The sequence below is a fragment of the Crotalus tigris genome, unplaced genomic scaffold (genome assembly GCF_016545835.1).
Source record: "Crotalus tigris isolate CLP2741 ecotype Arizona unplaced genomic scaffold, ASM1654583v1 scf7180000018371.15429387391:27106975, whole genome shotgun sequence".
NCBI lineage: Eukaryota > Metazoa > Chordata > Lepidosauria > Squamata > Viperidae > Crotalus > Crotalus tigris.
In genome coordinates this window covers 11,558,302-11,575,532 of record NW_024096970.1, presented here as the reverse complement: position 1 = coordinate 11,575,532, position 17,231 = coordinate 11,558,302, and the positions used below count along the sequence as shown (strand labels likewise).

At 33.0% G+C, this 17,231-nt stretch overlaps 1 protein-coding gene across 2 annotated transcripts in view; it reads right to left on the bottom strand.

Annotated features, from left to right (window-relative positions):
- RP1 (RP1 axonemal microtubule associated) overlaps positions 1 to 17,231 on the bottom strand; it is a 186,342-nt gene that overhangs the window by 40,157 nt on the left and 128,954 nt on the right. For both annotated transcript variants that reach the window (XM_039351366.1, XM_039351365.1), the window contains exons 34-42: positions 16,293 to 16,447; positions 14,101 to 14,314; positions 13,139 to 13,329; positions 11,248 to 11,458; positions 5,821 to 5,975; positions 4,541 to 4,619; positions 3,222 to 3,353; positions 1,855 to 2,036; positions 1,245 to 1,331 (exon numbers count right to left, since the gene is read on the bottom strand). In XM_039351366.1, the coding sequence (XP_039207300.1) occupies positions 1,245 to 1,331; positions 1,855 to 2,036; positions 3,222 to 3,353; positions 4,541 to 4,619; positions 5,821 to 5,975; positions 11,248 to 11,458; positions 13,139 to 13,329; positions 14,101 to 14,314; positions 16,293 to 16,447 (1,406 nt within the window). The remainder of the gene's footprint in view (positions 1 to 1,244; positions 1,332 to 1,854; positions 2,037 to 3,221; positions 3,354 to 4,540; positions 4,620 to 5,820; positions 5,976 to 11,247; positions 11,459 to 13,138; positions 13,330 to 14,100; positions 14,315 to 16,292; positions 16,448 to 17,231) is intronic.

Here is a 17,231-nt window from a genome sequence, read left to right as displayed (position 1 = left end):
CTCCAATTGCAAACAGAACTGACATTGACTTATGATAATGACAGATATATGGGCAGTGGTAGGATTCAAATATGTGAACAACTGGTTATCTGTGTGGATGCTGCTTCTGGAAGTCCATTCTGGGCCTGGGCAACAAAAAATTAGCTATTGGTTCTGCCGAACTGGTGTGAACCGCTGAATCCCACCACTATATATGGGGATGGAAACTTCTCTAAGGGTCCTAATACTTGGAATTTATGCTCTAAAGGAGAACAAATACAAAAGATATACGGACAAACTAATGGGCTTATATATAAATTGGTATTTAATGGGAGATTAGAATGGAATAATGTGTCCAAAAAAGGGCAGAACCTCTGAGAAGTATATTAACATAACACAAAGAAAACTACTTAAAGTTTTGCATCGAGATGCCAAAGAATACACTTGTTTTTTCTGAAAGACACAGATCCTTTTCAAGATTGAATTTGGCTATTGGTGTTTATAAAATGGAGATACTTGCCAAAGACGTTTTCAAATCATAGTCCAGTGACTTTAATATTTTTTTAAAAAACTATTTTGTTCAGATGAATGAATGTTAAATAAAACATTGTTGCAGTAAAAAACAGAAGATTGTAAAAAGTGGTTAAAATATTTGTTCTGATAATCTTGATAAAGATACAGACATAAGAATGGTTTGGAATTCAGGTAAAGAAAAATATTAATAGTTGGATGGACGATGACATAACATTAACACATAAAGAAAATCAAGACTTCACTTCACCAAAAATATCATCAAATATCATTACTTAATAATGATTATAAATTATTTATGATGATATTAGCTAAGAGAATAAAGATGATTTTACAGGACTTTATTCAGGAAGATCAGTATGGATTTTTACCTAAAAGAAATGTTATGTACAATTATTAGAAAAATTTAAAGTAGATAAAAGGACTTTTGGTGTGAAACATAAGACAGAATTTGAAATAGAACTATGTACAAATGATGAACATGTTACTTAAAAATAATCTAATAAAGGTATCTAAACAAAAATGGGAAACTGTTTCTTTATAATCTTTCTTTCTTTTTGCTTTCTATTTTCTTTCTTATTCACTATTGTTCCATTTTTCTAATATTTGTATTTTTTATATTGTTAAAATTTTTCAATAAAATTATATTAAAATCTGTATTTTAAGATACAAAATTGATGAAATAAATCTATAGTAAAGTAGGAAAGTTAACATAAGTAAATGTGAGGCAATACCTTATGCAATTTGATCCCGTTATTCAAACTTGAGCAGGACGACAGAAAGGAAAGCTTTGTTATTTGACCAATATCACCAATACTCAACTGTTAAAGGAAAAACATAACAACTATAAATTCACACAGCAAATAGATTTTGATTCTCTCTCTGCATGTTTAGGTCTTTCTATCTATTTTAAAATGTCTGCATTTTCATATTAAAGATGTCTATATTTATATGTATTCAAATCTGAATTTGTTTTAAAAGAGCAATTAAACTAAAAAAATAAAGACATCAGAAGCAAAAATCGGAAAATACTCTAGATCCTCAGGATGTCAGTTCCACTTTTCACAGTTTGTCATTCCTTCAGTATGTGAACTTTATACTTTTCCCTTTGGAATTTAAAAACATATATCTAATTTAGCATTCTGTGTCATCCATTGAATGAACAAATGCATTTGGAACTTCAGAAGCAGACTACAAAGGGTACTTAATCCTCTCCTACTATTCCACTCAGGCTTTTTACATTATTATGCTCAGTTACAGGCAATGACAACACTGTGGTGAAACTAAGTAGAAAAAGCAGTTTGTGCATCCCAATTGCAATTTTATTGTCAACTAGAAACCTACCAGAAAAGGTTCATTTTTAAAATTTTGAACTCTCTGTGCAAGTGATACTCCATTGGTTCCATAGGCAAGAACTTTTATTTCAGGCATTTTTTCTGGAACATGGACAAAGTCTATCCATAGTCTCCATTGTCCTTGGCTTTTTGCTTCAAAACCTTTCATGGGGCCAGATTTTTCTATTGTTTCTGAATGAAATACAAAAGTGATCCAGGTTTCAGTTAAAAAGTCAATCTGAACTCATTTATTATTTTGTTATATTTAGTATGTTATGTTGTCATGTTGCCAATATTTCTACAGCAACATTTGAAGTGTGACTTAGAAAGGTGCTTTAAATTCAGAGAAATCCTGAGGTGATTTCAGGAAATGCCTGAATCAAAGCAGGTTTCTTTTGAAACACAATGAATCTAAAGCTTCCCAAACACAAAGTTGAGTGAGAAAGGGAGGAGTGTACCTCTGTGTACTGTTCTCAGTAAATTAGGCATATTGGAGTAATATATTGCCAAATTGTTTTAGGTACCCATTATTTCTCTCTCAGAAGTGGAATTTTAAAAACAGTTGGAGAATCAATGGAATTTTGCATGCTATAATATGAAGGTTTCCTTAGAAACTGCAGGATGGCCAAGTCATTCTTCCTCTGTTACTATTTTTGTATTTGTTCCATCAGTATTCCTGCCTCATCTCACTTTTTGTAACTTGGTTTTCCAATAAACTGTTTCTAATTTACCATACATTTCTAGCCTATTCATGCCCAGAGAGAAATCCACATTAAAAGAACGAAGGACAGCCTTCAGAGTCTTTGAATCAGAGTTTGTAGGAAGATTAAGTCAAGGCATCCTTTGCTGAGCCCAAGGACCTGGACCTCTGCAAAGGCTCTCTATTGGGTTACTCCAGTGGTGGGATTCAAATATGTGAACAATCAGTTCTCTTTGTGGATACCACTTCCAGAAGTCCATTTTTGGCCTGGGCAACAAAAAATTACGGTAGCTACCGGATCTGCCGAACTGGTGCAAACTGGCTGAATCCCACCACTGGGTTACTTGGTAATTAAGTGGTTTGGGACACTGCTTCCTAAATTGGAAGTTCTGACAATACTGGGGCTGAATTACATAAGCTTGAGTTAAAGCACTCTTAGATACATCCACTAAGTCAAGATATTCAAGCCTTTTGATATCTTAGTAGAAATTGTGGGACTGAAAATATCTACTAATATATATATATAGCATTATTTATATACGACAACCTACGTTATTCATCCCTATGATATTTTGAAAAGTTGCTTGACAATTTATGTGATAATTTATGTGACAAATGCACACATACATACATATCTCTATCTTTGTATCTCAAATTTTAAAATTAAGACACATGACCTTGTAGTGGGATTGCAACTTCTGTAAAATCTTTTTTTGACTTTTGATGCAACCAGTTATTATGAACAAAAGTATATGTAGTAAAATGATAATTTATTTCTTCTATTACTATCTTCTCTAGAAACCAATCATCTGGGGAAGAAAAAAAGAAAGTAAAAGATTACCATTCAACTTTCTATTTTTGTTTGTTTTACCCAAGTAATAACTGCTATGCAGGCCACACTATATAAATGAGTTAATTAACAATGATACTATGTGAAAGCTTAAATAACTGTGCAATGGAAGGATTTTGTGTTGATGTTCTTTTAAACTGTTAAGGATTCAAATGTTCAACAAGAATACTTGTAAAGTTCTATTGCTTTCTGGAGTGAAAATCCAGTTATATTTTCAAATATTGTAAAAAAATTGATGGACTCAGTATTTCATGTATTTTGGGGCTTTGTTACAATAACCTAATGATCCTCTCATGTTGCCTTTAAAACTAAGGAAAAGTAATCAAAATAATTTTGGACAGTACTACACACGTACAAGATAACCAATTGAATTGTAAATTTATTTTGTAACCTAGCAATATATTTCCCATATGAATTTAAAGTGAATAAGTATGATCTATGCTAGGAGTTAAATCAATACACGACTATTGATAATATTCAAGTAAAAATGAATAGCTACTGGTTATTTGCAGCTATACATCTTCCATTATTCTTGAATACATTTGTGTAACTTGCTGTAGCTGCTCCCTACTCCAATCCCATTCTGCATCCTGTTATTATTCTGGGACTGTTACTCCAAATGTATCTTGAGAATGCCAGATTAATGGAGATTAGTTTTTAGTTACTCTTCTCAGTTGTGATAGAAACTGAGTTGACTTATATACTGTATATAGAAAATCCTTTTTGGGCCATTTCTTGCTTCTGAGGTTATAAACTTATGGCTGGGAATCTAAATATTCAAAGGCTATACTGATCCAAGATCAGCATTACATCTCAGTGTTCCCATGACTCAATTGCTGTTCAAGAGGAAATGTTGCAAAGATATTCTGTAATATTTCTATAGGATTTGTGGAGGAACTCTGGTGTCATCCTATCTTCCTGTTCATCATTTCTCCTTCCTCCTGAAGCCAAAACAAACACCGTGATGCCTTTTCCTAATTATTCTGAGTTGTTATTTCCCCATCCCTCTATACAATGTTTACATTATTTTATTTGGTTTTCCTACTCGCTATACAAAGCACTACAATGGTTTTTCTGCGACCTGTTATAATGTTTTTCCTCCATTCCACATTCTCTCTCTCTTTTTCTCTCTCTCTTAAAACATACCTTTGTTCAAACCTTTGAACCCCACAATGACTTGATTCAGCTTCCCAAGATGCACTCCTTTCATTTGGTAAACATCCATCTATAATTGGAGAAAAGTTGATAAAGTTGAATTTGTCTGAAACAAACTCTATCAGCCTTTAATGGGTAAATTCAGTAAACATTACTTCTTTTCTCTGCACAGATGAACATTTCAATATATGTAAATCATTTTTGCAAGGTCATAGCAAAAGATTGTGCAATAAAGTTGACATCTTAAGTGTCAGTGAGTACTTTCATTTTATTGCAAATATTAGATCATAGGGTTATGCAAGCATGCAGTATTTCCTGGAGTGCTTCACTGTTCCAGTAACAGAGCTTCTAGAATCAAATAAATAAAATCCAATGAATTATGATTATTACACAAAGAGACTTTACTTCCTTCTGAAGCATCTTAGATTAAACTTATTCAGAGGTTGTATACTGGACTAGAATAGGAATCTAATATTTTAGGCATTCATCATTTAATTTATAATAGCATTATGTTATGTATTGCTTTTTCTTTCCCTACCTCCTGCAAAATTAATAACTTTTGTCCTTGTTATATCATTACAAGTTCTGCCTATTTGATATTTCATGTAGAACCTATTTATAGCAGCTTATTCTGATCAAAATTTATTCATCAGTCATGCAACAAATATGTTCAGTTTCGTATTTCTATTCTCCAATTCCTCAGAAGCAATTTGAAGCCAACTCATGGTTGTCATCACTTCAGCTGACCTTGAAATGCTGAGAGCATTGCTGTGTTCTGTACTTTTGTGGGAGAGGAGAAAGAAAGACAAGAGTTGCCACCTATGTAAGAATAGGTCACTCTTAAGCTCTATGCAGTTCTTAAAGCAAACCAACTTCTGGTGCTGTTTCAAATATTCTATAGGTAAGGCCATAATAAACCAGATATCATGGGATACATTTGCTGTTCACAAAAGATGTGAGAGTTCTCAATTGTTGATCAAGCAGTACTAGCTACAGACCCATCTACGAAAATTATGTACACATTTTATGAGTATAGCACAGGGTTGTTAGTTTATACTGATCCTACATAGACCTGAATCAAGAAGTACAGAAAGCATTAAAATTATAACGAAGATGACTAAAAAGTGAATATAGCAAAGTTGATCAATACTTGAGCAAACATGATTCAATGTCATGTCATTACATAATAAGGAAATTATTCTTTACACTTGATGTATGTCTATTAAAAGCATATGCATACCTATTATGAAATATATATACATATATATTACCTGTCCTCTACCAAAAGTGATTGGTCCTGTTTTAGAATTATTAAGCCATCGTTTTCCTGAGTCACCTCTATCTCCACAAATACAAAAATAAGCATCGCCACTGGCATCAGCTTTCTTCCTGTCTCCAGTATATACATGGGTAGAATACTCAACAACTGAAGTAAATAAAGAAATATATAGTACTATAATGAGGGTAACTGTTGAGATTAGTTAGGAACCACATTGCATTATTGGTACATATACATTTTCAATCAATTACATACTAAGATCTTTTCTGTGAGTAGTATTACTAAGCCAAATATCCCCCTTAAAATATATTTGAAATGTATTTTCTAAATACTTTGCACTTTCTGTTTTATTTTATCCTTTCACTTTCACTTATACCTCTATCCTTTGTAATTGTATTCCTGTCTTATAAGATTGGCTATCTCTCTCCTACCGCTTGCTTTGTATCATCTGCTGATCTGATTAGCATTCTTCCATCCATTCAGTGATCCATATCAATAATGAAAAAAATGAAAAATAAAAGACACAAAACTGATCATTCCAACACCCTATGTGATATTTATTTCCATTGAAAAACATCTGAGTACCATTTTTGTACACACTTAACTGTCATATCATCAAAGGCTATCCAAACAGCATATCAGAAGGTCCTTTCTCAAATGGTTTGCTGAAGTCAAGATACAATACGTCTACCAATCAAATTCAAAGTGAGGAGATATTCTATTCCATTAATTGAAATATATATGTATATGTATATGTATACATTCATTCAAAAAATAATGTGTATGTGCATTTCTTGAAGGGTCTTCTTTGGCAGAGTTTGTTTCAAAACATTTGTTGGGATAATTAAAATCTCCCATCATTACAACTGCATGCCTCTTTGAAATATATGCAATTTGCTCTTGTAAGACATTAGCCACATCTTCTTTTGAGTAAAAAGGGTGAGAAATACCGACAACAGTATTTTTTATTTGTTTTTCAACTTATTTAACCCCAGAAATTCTTTGCATCATTGTCATATTCATTCATTTTGATTTTTGAACAGGAACGGATATTCTTAACATACAATAGAATTTTGCTCCATTTTTCTAAGAGTTTTGATCCTTTTGAACAAATTCCATCCTTTAACTGCTGTACACCAGAGCTGAAACTCACATTGTTTTTATCTTTAAATTCTGAACAACAGTGTATAAACAATGGAGACCAGGAATTGTATGGGCCAATATTCTTTATGATTTTTCAGTGAATAGTTATTGTGTTTTATTATTGTGTTTTATTATTGCTATTTCAGCAACACTCCTTTTTTTTATTTAGTAAAGAAGACTTTTTTTCCTGAGGGCCTTACTTCAGGGGGTCCATTTCTTTCTCCCACAGAATTCAGCTTGAAGTCTGTATAATCAAGCTTTCCATACTTTGACCAAACATAATGTTGTGTGTGTGTGTATGAGTGTATGTGTGTGAAACCATATTTCCTCTTTTGATACCACATTACTAGCCAGCCACTGATATGCAGTATTCTTATATCCCTTTCTGGTCTGATACAATAGTGAGACTATTACCTGAGTCCTCAGAGTCTTGAGGTTACTTCCAACATTTGATATTTTGTTATCCTTACCCTATTTAATTCCACATATTTCAGCAGAAAAAATAATTGTCAATTTGTCAAATTTTTATAATTTTAGTAGTTGTTCTGTCATATTCTTGATTGCTTCAGAGCCGATAGATTCAGTTCCTCGTAGAAGTGTATCACTAATTACAGTGCCATTATTTGCTCTTTATAGGGCACAGTTGCATCCTTTCTACACTTTAGGGATCCATCATCCTGTCGCTAGCTCTGCTGATTTCTTTCTTTCCCTAAATTCTCTGTGTTTCATCTGTAGAAGTCTGAAGCTGTTCCTATTTCAGTTTTTACGTGTCCTTGCATCTAGCTGTTATCTTATCCATTGCATTTGGTCTTCTGTTTGTCTGTGTTACAACCCTCTAAAGTAGATCAGACTAGAACAGTTACAGTAGCAGAATCTTGCAAGTCTGAATGTGTTTCTACTTCTCCCTCTTTTATCTTCATGTCACTTGGGGGTGGATGACATTCGATGTATTTTCATAAACCACTTTTCTGACCTGGGGTTAACCCATTTTTATCTGATCATTGCCTTGGTAGTGAATATTCCTGTATGAATATTCCTCCCTCTATGTTCTCCAGAGAAGGGTTGTTTCAACTGAACAACTTAGTTATGTTTTTATTTGTGTTCTCTGCCCTGAATTCCCTTAGGTAGATGGGTGGCTATACAAATCAAATCAAATTTTAAAAATCTGCTTCTGTGGCAGAATTTCTTTCTTTGAACTGATAAATCTTCTTCCTTTCTCATCAGTTGAGACATTTCCTTTGTTAGTCATATGTTCCACCAACCACACACTTATGCACTCTTCAGCACTGGTACATATTGGTTAAAATTGACAATGAAGCTATTGAAATGGTGAGTAGGTTCTGCCTTTTAGGATCAACCATCTACAGAAAAGGATCTAGCAGTCAAGAAATACACTACAGTCTACCACTCAGTTATGAACACCTTTGAAAACTACAGTATATTCAAATGCTGGGTATATAATATCTGTGTCCACAAAGATCAGACTCATGCAAGCCATGGTATAGTGAAGTGGACTATGAGTTCTAAGATATGGAATGCCGGTAGTAGCATCTCAGGACAGTAACATATTAGAAAAGCTGGTCTAGTAAACACTATTAGCTTTTAATAAGGAACATAATTAGAAATCTTAGTAATATAGTTGGAAGGGACCTTGGAGATTATCTAGTCCAACCCCCTGCTTGATAAAAATCTTGCAGGGATCCAAACATAGCTATAGGCAATGGACATTCCCATAATACGTGCTATTTATTTATTAATGTGAATAAACTATGAAAGATAAAACAAATATAATTTATTATCAGTGGACATTTTATGTTTACATTACTGTATGAAGTAAAGCAAAATTGGGCCATTTTTTAAAAGGGCTGTGATCTGGCAAGTTGTTGTACTCTTGGCAAAGCAATGTTTCTATTGCTGTTTTTGGCATAACTGCTTTTCATACCAGATTAATGGATTTATATATATACTGTATATGTGCACTTGTGCAATATCTGTTCTCTCTAACCAGGACTGAGTAAAAAGACATTCTCATTAATCTGCTCCCTTGGTAATAAGGAGTATCTGATTTTCTTGCTGCAAAATGAAAGGCTGAGAAGAGGTAAGTTTTCCATTCCATTTACCAAGGGGATGGGGAATCAGCAATATGAACTTCAATAGTTTTGAGGCTATGCAAGCAAACCACAGCACACATTTTAGAAATATGTGCTTCAGTATGTGCACAAAATTAAAAGCTGTTACATAGACCCTATCCAAATTTCTGTGTGTTCCTTCAGCAGATTATTTCTTTTTAATTGGATGTGTGGAAAAATAGATGTCTTGGTGAAAGATCTAAGCTCTGCCATCAGATGTTGTTCAGTTTCAATAAACTAATTTTCACATTTCATTTTTCCTTCTTTTTTGTAATGCAGTACTCATTTTGGGGAAACTGGAGAATGCAAGATTTTTAATAATACAGTGCAATATGGAATGAATAAAAATATTTTCAATTACAGATTATTTTCAGTGTACACTATGTTTTTCACATTTTGAATTTAAAATTTGTAACATTTAAACTTTTAAAAGCAATTCAAAATGCCTCAAGTGTGGAACTATGTATAATTGCTAAGGTAAACAAGTCAAAACAAAAGCAGCCAGTGAAGTGGCCATTTTAATCAAGATTCTTTACCTAGGAATATCTCACTAAATGTACTGAATGTACTGACTTTTCAATAGATGGGTAGAACATTCAACATGATTCTCACAATGCCACAGTAGAACTTATTTTGGGGTAATTATATTTAGAACCACTATGCAAAACACCATATGAAGGAAAACTACCAAATAATAGGAAATAATCTATTCTAATACTTGCAAGATGGAGAAAAGAAAAAAAAATACAGTATTTTCCTGAAAGCATTTCCTACAAAACATTTTTCAAGTCTTCTGATTTTCTTCTTGGGGGATGAATTAAAGGTTGTGGTATTTTGTGAATCACTTGATTAATGTGTGAACATTTTTTTTTGAAAGAACAAAATCCTCAAGACACATGTCACTGGCATTGCAAAATTAAAATATGAAGGAATCTGACACACATCAATGACTAGGTTTTTACATACCACTGAGAATGATGTACATCAGGAAAAAACATTTTTGTTAATCAAAGCTTGTTTTTAATATTTACTTTAAAATGGAATATTATGGATGAAACATGAAGAAGCCACTTCACAAAACATGTTCTTTTCAGATATGGATGACTTTTAATTATTGCAAGTTATAGGAGTAAACATTGTGACTAAATATCATGAACAGCAGTTTAGCACACAGGACACCAGTGGGAACTTTTGGGTGGCAAGTATGAGTATAAAATATTTGGCAAGGGGTGATGGGGTGGGGATGGGTTAGGGAATTAAAGGTTGCAATAGATTGGACCATAACACAAAATAGATGGGCAAAGTACTCACAGAAGTAGAACCAGGAATTTCTTTTTATTTTCTCTTGGTTTATAAGATAGCTTGTTTCAAATGGTATATAAAATAAAGTTCCAACTGTATCTGGAGAATGGTGAGCCCTTTCTCACTTAGCATCTTCAATCAGAACTTGGACAGTCATCTGCTGTGAATGTTTGAATTCAGGATTTTCTGCATCCAGATGAGGGTTGGACTAAATAGGCTTCAAGATTACTTCCAAGTCTGAGATTTGCAATATCAGCTTTATAACTTTTGTATCAGAAAATAAATGTTTTGGATAGGTAGAATTGACAGATTTATCCACATGATAGATATATCATAAAATATCGAAGTATTGGGAGGATATTACTTCCCTGCTAAAATGATTTAGACTAGGGATAGTCTAAATGTTTTCTTATCAGGATGACCATTTGATTGTTGCAACACAAAACAAAACTTAGTTAATTCAAAAAGCGTTGCTTTCAACCTGATTTTTCTGAGTGTTGCAACTAGACAATTGGCCTTTGAATTCATGGAATAAAGATAATGTTATAATATGTGTAGAGAACCAGGTTGGGGTAGTAGTTTAACACCAGGATACAAACCAGGAGATGGTTTGCCTTAGGTATGAAGCCAACTGAATGACTTTGGGCCAGTCATTCACTTTCAGAGGTAGGAAGAAGCCAATAACAAAACATTTCTGAAAATCTTGCCAAGAAAACTTCAGGGGCTTGTGACATCCATCATTTTACAATCTCAGGTCAAAATTCATCTTTGGACTTTATTCAGTCAGTATGCAACATTATCAAAGGTTTTAAGCTTCTGTTAAAAAAAAAGCAAAATTATCTTACCAGGCAAAGGATCCTGATCTGCAAAAAATGCTGGTAATTCAACACAGATGTCCTCACTGGGTTTAAACCAATAATCAAAATTTAACCACATCTCTTGTTTGGTATCTGTATGCTTCATATGCAACATGTCCATATGCCAGGACTCCTTTAGTTGAGCATAGTCACTGGATATCTGAATCTTGTAAAGTGATCCAACATTTGTCAGTTCATCCTATTTATTTGGGGAAATAAAATCAAAATAGCACAATTAGAGCTTTAATTTATCTATAGTTTTATTTCAGGTTCCAATAATTTTAAGGTACTGCCTAGAATTTCCTTTAACTATATAAAAAGAACTGTAGGGAAAAATAGCACTCCTTCAAACATTTAAAATAGATATTAAATCGTGAAAAAATATTTCTATATTGATTCACATGGCTATTTTGTGAGCATTATATTAACTACATAAATGTAATATATTTAATTTGATAAACATTAAAAAATTAGTATTCTTTCTATAGAATATTTTAAAGCAATTGTGCAAGATATTCATATATATGCTATTTAAGACTGCTGAAAGAATCTAGTATTTACAAATATTTAAAAATGCATGAATGTTAGACAAAGATATATGTGCTTCATTGTTGCAAAACATCTTTATGATAGGATGTATAAAAATTTCCATCAATGAGCCATGCCCACTTTTGTTTGTGATTCAGAAGCTTTAACCTATAATCATATCATCTCTATTTTAGTCCAAGGTACAGATCATATGTATGTTTAACAGATGAATTGTTGAATGAATATAATCCTGTAGAGTGGAGTGGAAGAAATAGTGGAGGAGAAAACTCTTATTTGATCCCAGATTATTTGTTTGGCCATGGCAAGTTGCACCCAGCAACTGCATTCTGGCATGTTCTATAAGCAAATGCTTATCTGAGAGATATACACATATAAGGTTTAGGACCACCAGCAGCAACTCTCTGTTTTGTATATGCAATGGCTATGTTTATTTTAGTTTAAATGCAAAATATTTCATACAATTCTAAACTACAGTACAGCTTGATTTTAATTGGTTTTAATTTATTAGAAAACTATGGAGTCATTGATTTATAATCTATCATTTACAGGCCTACAAACATTAATGTAAGCAAACTGTTTGTTACAATGGTTTTGTAAGATGCTGTCTCAATGTAGCAACAGCAATAAGAATTCAAGGGAACTATTCACACGGTACGCATTGTACCTATATTTTATACCCATGCTACACATTTTTTAAAAAATAAATGAAGTAGATGAAACTTCATATCCACTAACCCACATTTTTAATAGCTGTCAGAATTTTTTTAAAAATTGAGGGGCTTATTTCTCCTTCCTGCCATAGCATTCTTCTTCTAGCTTAGCAGTTAGCAAGGATAGAGAACTGAAACAGGCTATTATTTTAATCTTTCACAATGCCCCTAAAGTTGTGTTGTTCTCGGGGGATAGACAAACTAACATTGTTCAGAGTGCCCCTTCCAGTGCTGCAAAAGAAGATTTTACAGCAGAAGAAACCTGTACATCCAATAAAGCAACGAGCAGAACTTTGACTTTATGCCACTCTTGAGTTGTGAAAAAGAAGTGTGGCTTCATTGAAACTGTGTCACTATTATTTTTAATAACTCATCATTTCACATGCCAACATTTTTGAGGTCATCGCCTAAAAAGGATTATTTCTCAGAGGAATTACCTCCAAAGAAATAGTTGCAGGATTTAATGTTAGTATATAGAGCAGTTTCAGTTTTTTAAACCATTATATTTCTCCTCTCTCGAGCCCCAGATGCAGAAGCAATACACCTATATCACGTATTATACATGAATTTTTTATCTAGGACTGGTTTTTTGTTTCTCCTTAAAATAAAAAACACATTACTTTGATTTGTGTTGTCTTTCCTAAAAGTTGCAGTGCCAACTTTTTATGACCTTTATCTCCATAAAAGTTGAAAGTAAAATGCATTGGATCAGTTTCAGCATTTATGTCAGATCCAGTGATATCCATTATCCATAAACCTGATATCTGCTGATTAATTGGAGAATATCTTGAAGAAGAGAGCCTTCTTTTACCTTAACAGAAATTGAAGCAATAATAATAACAATTATTACTACATAATTCTTAAATTTCACTGATTTCAAAGAATTTGAAATTTTACCAGAATTATACAACAGTGGTGAGCTCTTTTTGCTATAACCATGACAACAATTCATGAATAACACCTCATCAATATAAATAAACAGTTATCCTTTAAAAATTTAACATGTAATCCTCATTTTATTAATCTCAAATCTCAGATTTAGAACTCTTAATATATGTCAGTTAGGTTTCACACTCTTTCTTAAAGATAATTATTAAGGAATAGACAGCATTCTTTAAATCAGCAGTCCAAATGTATTGTTCTCATTCAAGTAAGCCATGTTCCTCAAGCTGTACTGTATCATCTGCAAACAGTATTTAGTATAATAATAATGACAGATGGCACTAACAAATGGGCCCAATAAAATATACTTGCAATCAGGACATAAATAGGAACATGCTGTATGTGATACTATTCTTTATAAAATTATGGCTACTAACATTAACTTAAGGGAGGAAAAGCTCATTTGACACAATAGAAAAATAAAGTAGTAATTTAGATATTCCTATCATATCTCAAGACTTATCTCTCAAAACCTACAATCAAGATTGCTATCATATAATTTTCTGGATTTGCCAACTATTTAAAATCAATTGTTATTTATGAGTCTTGAAATAAATTATAGATATCAATATTTTATGCATATTTAGCCAAATCAGAAGGCAAGATATAATCAACTTGATTAACTAATAAAAGGACCTACCTATGGTTTTAATCTCACAAACAGTGCCACAGATTCCCATATGTGTATCTAGCCAATTCCAACATGGAAAGACCCATTCTGTGTCAGAATTTTCCGATTTCTTAATGGTTACCATTTTTAAGTATATTCCAGCACCATAGCCTTCTCCATCATGTCCTACAACTATCTTTTTTAAATGGCTCAAGGAGACTGCTTCTATTAAAAAGGAATCCACCTGTAAAAATGAAATTGAGTTACATAGAAAATGTGTACATCTCATAAAAATACCATGAATATAAGTCTAGCTATTGAATCTTCAATTGCATTAAGTAATATTCAATGTTTAAACCCAGAGACTTTTGACAGAAATTTAATTTTGACAATTAATGTAAAGTGCAACTCCTCAAAGGGTTACTTATGCTGAATAGATCATTCCAACAAAATAAATTGCTGAACACCTGAAAGATTGCAATTGTAATACACATAGAAGAGCAAACATATTGTTTCATTACTAGAAGAAAAGCTATAGGAAGAGAGATGTGAATTGGAAGGAAAATATAAAATAAGGCAGAAATTGGGAAATGATTACTCTGTGCAAAGTGGAAAAGAAAAAAACCAAAATATGGATGGAAAGAAAGACAAAACAATTTAGTAAAGAATATATGTGAATGTGAAAATATATGTTTGCATGCATGAAATGAGTGTGTGGAATACAGCTCAATCGATTTTATAGAGATTGATGAGTTGCATGAATATTTACTGGTGCGCCAGTTAAGAATTTTAGGGATTGCAGTCTACTCAGTTTTGGAGGCATCAGGTTGGGAAGACAGATTAGTCTGACATCATCAAAGATAAATCTAGCAGTAGCCTTTTCTGATGTAGTTAAGGGTAATCAACTATTACCCTTCCCCATGTAATAGCCTGCACAAGTTTGTGTTTCTTGATATATCTGTTATGGTGGTGCCTAAACAGTCTGTTCTTATTAGCAGATAAATAGAAGCGGAACATAGGACATATTAAGTTGTGTAGTTTCACATGGATAGTATTTTGCCACAGGAGAAGAGGGGCTGATTTTGAACTGGCTAAGAGGTACAGTGTCAAAAAAAGTACTAAGCAATAGGAATTTTGGAGAGAGTTGATAGACATGTGCAACTCAAGAACTCAAGAAGTGTCTATGGAATATTAGTGTAACTTTTTGATTAAAACAAGCAACAAACAAAACTCAACGAGGTACTATGGGAATTGTTATGAAAGGATTGTTGTTAGTTCTAGGAGATCCCAGGACAAGCCTCTTGAAGCAACTCAAGGAACTTTGAGCAGGAGGTTGATGGGAGGACCTGAAAGTTCAGGAAGAAAGAAAACATCATTGGGGGATAAAACTCTTCACACAGTTTTCACAGAAAAGAGTGAGAAATCAACTGCCAGCCAGAGGAAAAGACTGACAGTTTAGGAGAGAATATGCCTGTCAGCATAATTATTCCTTTCCAATCTCTAAGTAGGAAGTAAGGATAGCATTGTAGTAGCAACATTTGCATTTAGTTGATATGCTAGTCCACACACATAACAAGGCAAGACTGCCCAAAAAGGAAAAAAAAAACTTTACATGTCTAGTAAAGAATGCTTTGTTTTGCAATGGTTTTTCATAGGAAAATAACTCAAGTTTTTGAATCATTTTAAGTCTGTCATTTCTCCTGCTGACTCTCAGGGGAAGGGAGACTGAAAGAGAGAGAATAGAGGACAGAAAATGGCTATCATTGCAAAGGAATGCTACTTAGAATTGAAAGAAAAGATTTATTTTGCTTTGCTAGGTTAATAACAGAAAAACTAATCTGAAGAGATGTTTTGAGTTCTATATGTTAGATCAATTAGTAGATCAGTTCATGTAAACTCATCAGAGCCTGTGACAAACTGACAAACTCCCCACTTATTATTAGCTTTGGTTGCTTGGAGTGGTATTCAACATGGCTAACACAAAGTTGATTGCTTTCCTTTCCTTTGCCCTGTTTCATGATATTTTCTCCTTTGAAAATGATGCTTAATGGCTATACAATACCCCTACTGTATTAAGCCCAGGAATATTTGCTCTTCCCCATATAACAAACTACCAAGTAATTACATGAAAATAAGAGGCTAATACTTTATTTAAATATTTGTTAATATATTTTGATTATTATTATATAATATTTAAATAGTATAGGTGTTTTCTCCTTTACCTTGTTCCTTTGAAATTTTTCTCCTTCAAAAAAGGAATCTTGAAGTTTCCGTATACCTGTATCTCCTCGTTCACCATAAACTGTTATATAAATGTTTGCAAAGGTTTCAGATCCCCAGAGATCCCCAGTGTGTACAGAGACTATATATTTATGCACTGCAAAAAGAAGTAATATTAGATTATCAGTGCTCATTGCACTGCATTTTTTTACTCTATAACCATACACAAACATAAAAACATATCTATTCAATGTGCCAACAAAATATGCTTTGTTCAACCCCCCAAAAAAAACCACACAAAAGAAAATAGGGATCTTTAATTCAAATGTAGTATATAATTCAAATAAAATTATGAGTGTCACCAGTTGGAATGGTAGCCAAATACTGTCATCCAAACAAGAGGGCTTACTTTAACTACATATAAGAAAATCATTGGTACTATATAAAATTGCTTCATCCAACAAATGAATTGGGAGATCTGAAGTTAAGCAAATAATCCTACAGTCCCATTTTCCTCTATCCAAAATATTACAGTGTCTATGGATATTCCCAGTCATCCAGGTAATGGTTGTACCAAATGTGCTTTTTTAGGAGGCAACTGGACTTTCTTGTTTGAAGAAAGAAGAAGAAGCTGAAGAAGCTTTTTGGAAAAGAAAAACAAGAAAGTCCAGTTGCCTCCTGAAAAAGCACCTTTAGGACAAAATATTACAGATTCTGACTTTTTTATTATTAAAGTTTCCTAGGTGTTGGTATCTTTGAGACTGAGTGATTAATGAAACCCTGATTATGGTTTCTCTGTGAAATATCCCATATTGCACAGAGACACTTTTCTGTTCCAATTTACACCATGTGGTTTAGGTATTGCTACCCTGATATGTGCGGTACAGAGCTTTCCCCATTGTTGATCCATTTCAGATAACCCAACATTGGAGTTTCAAAAG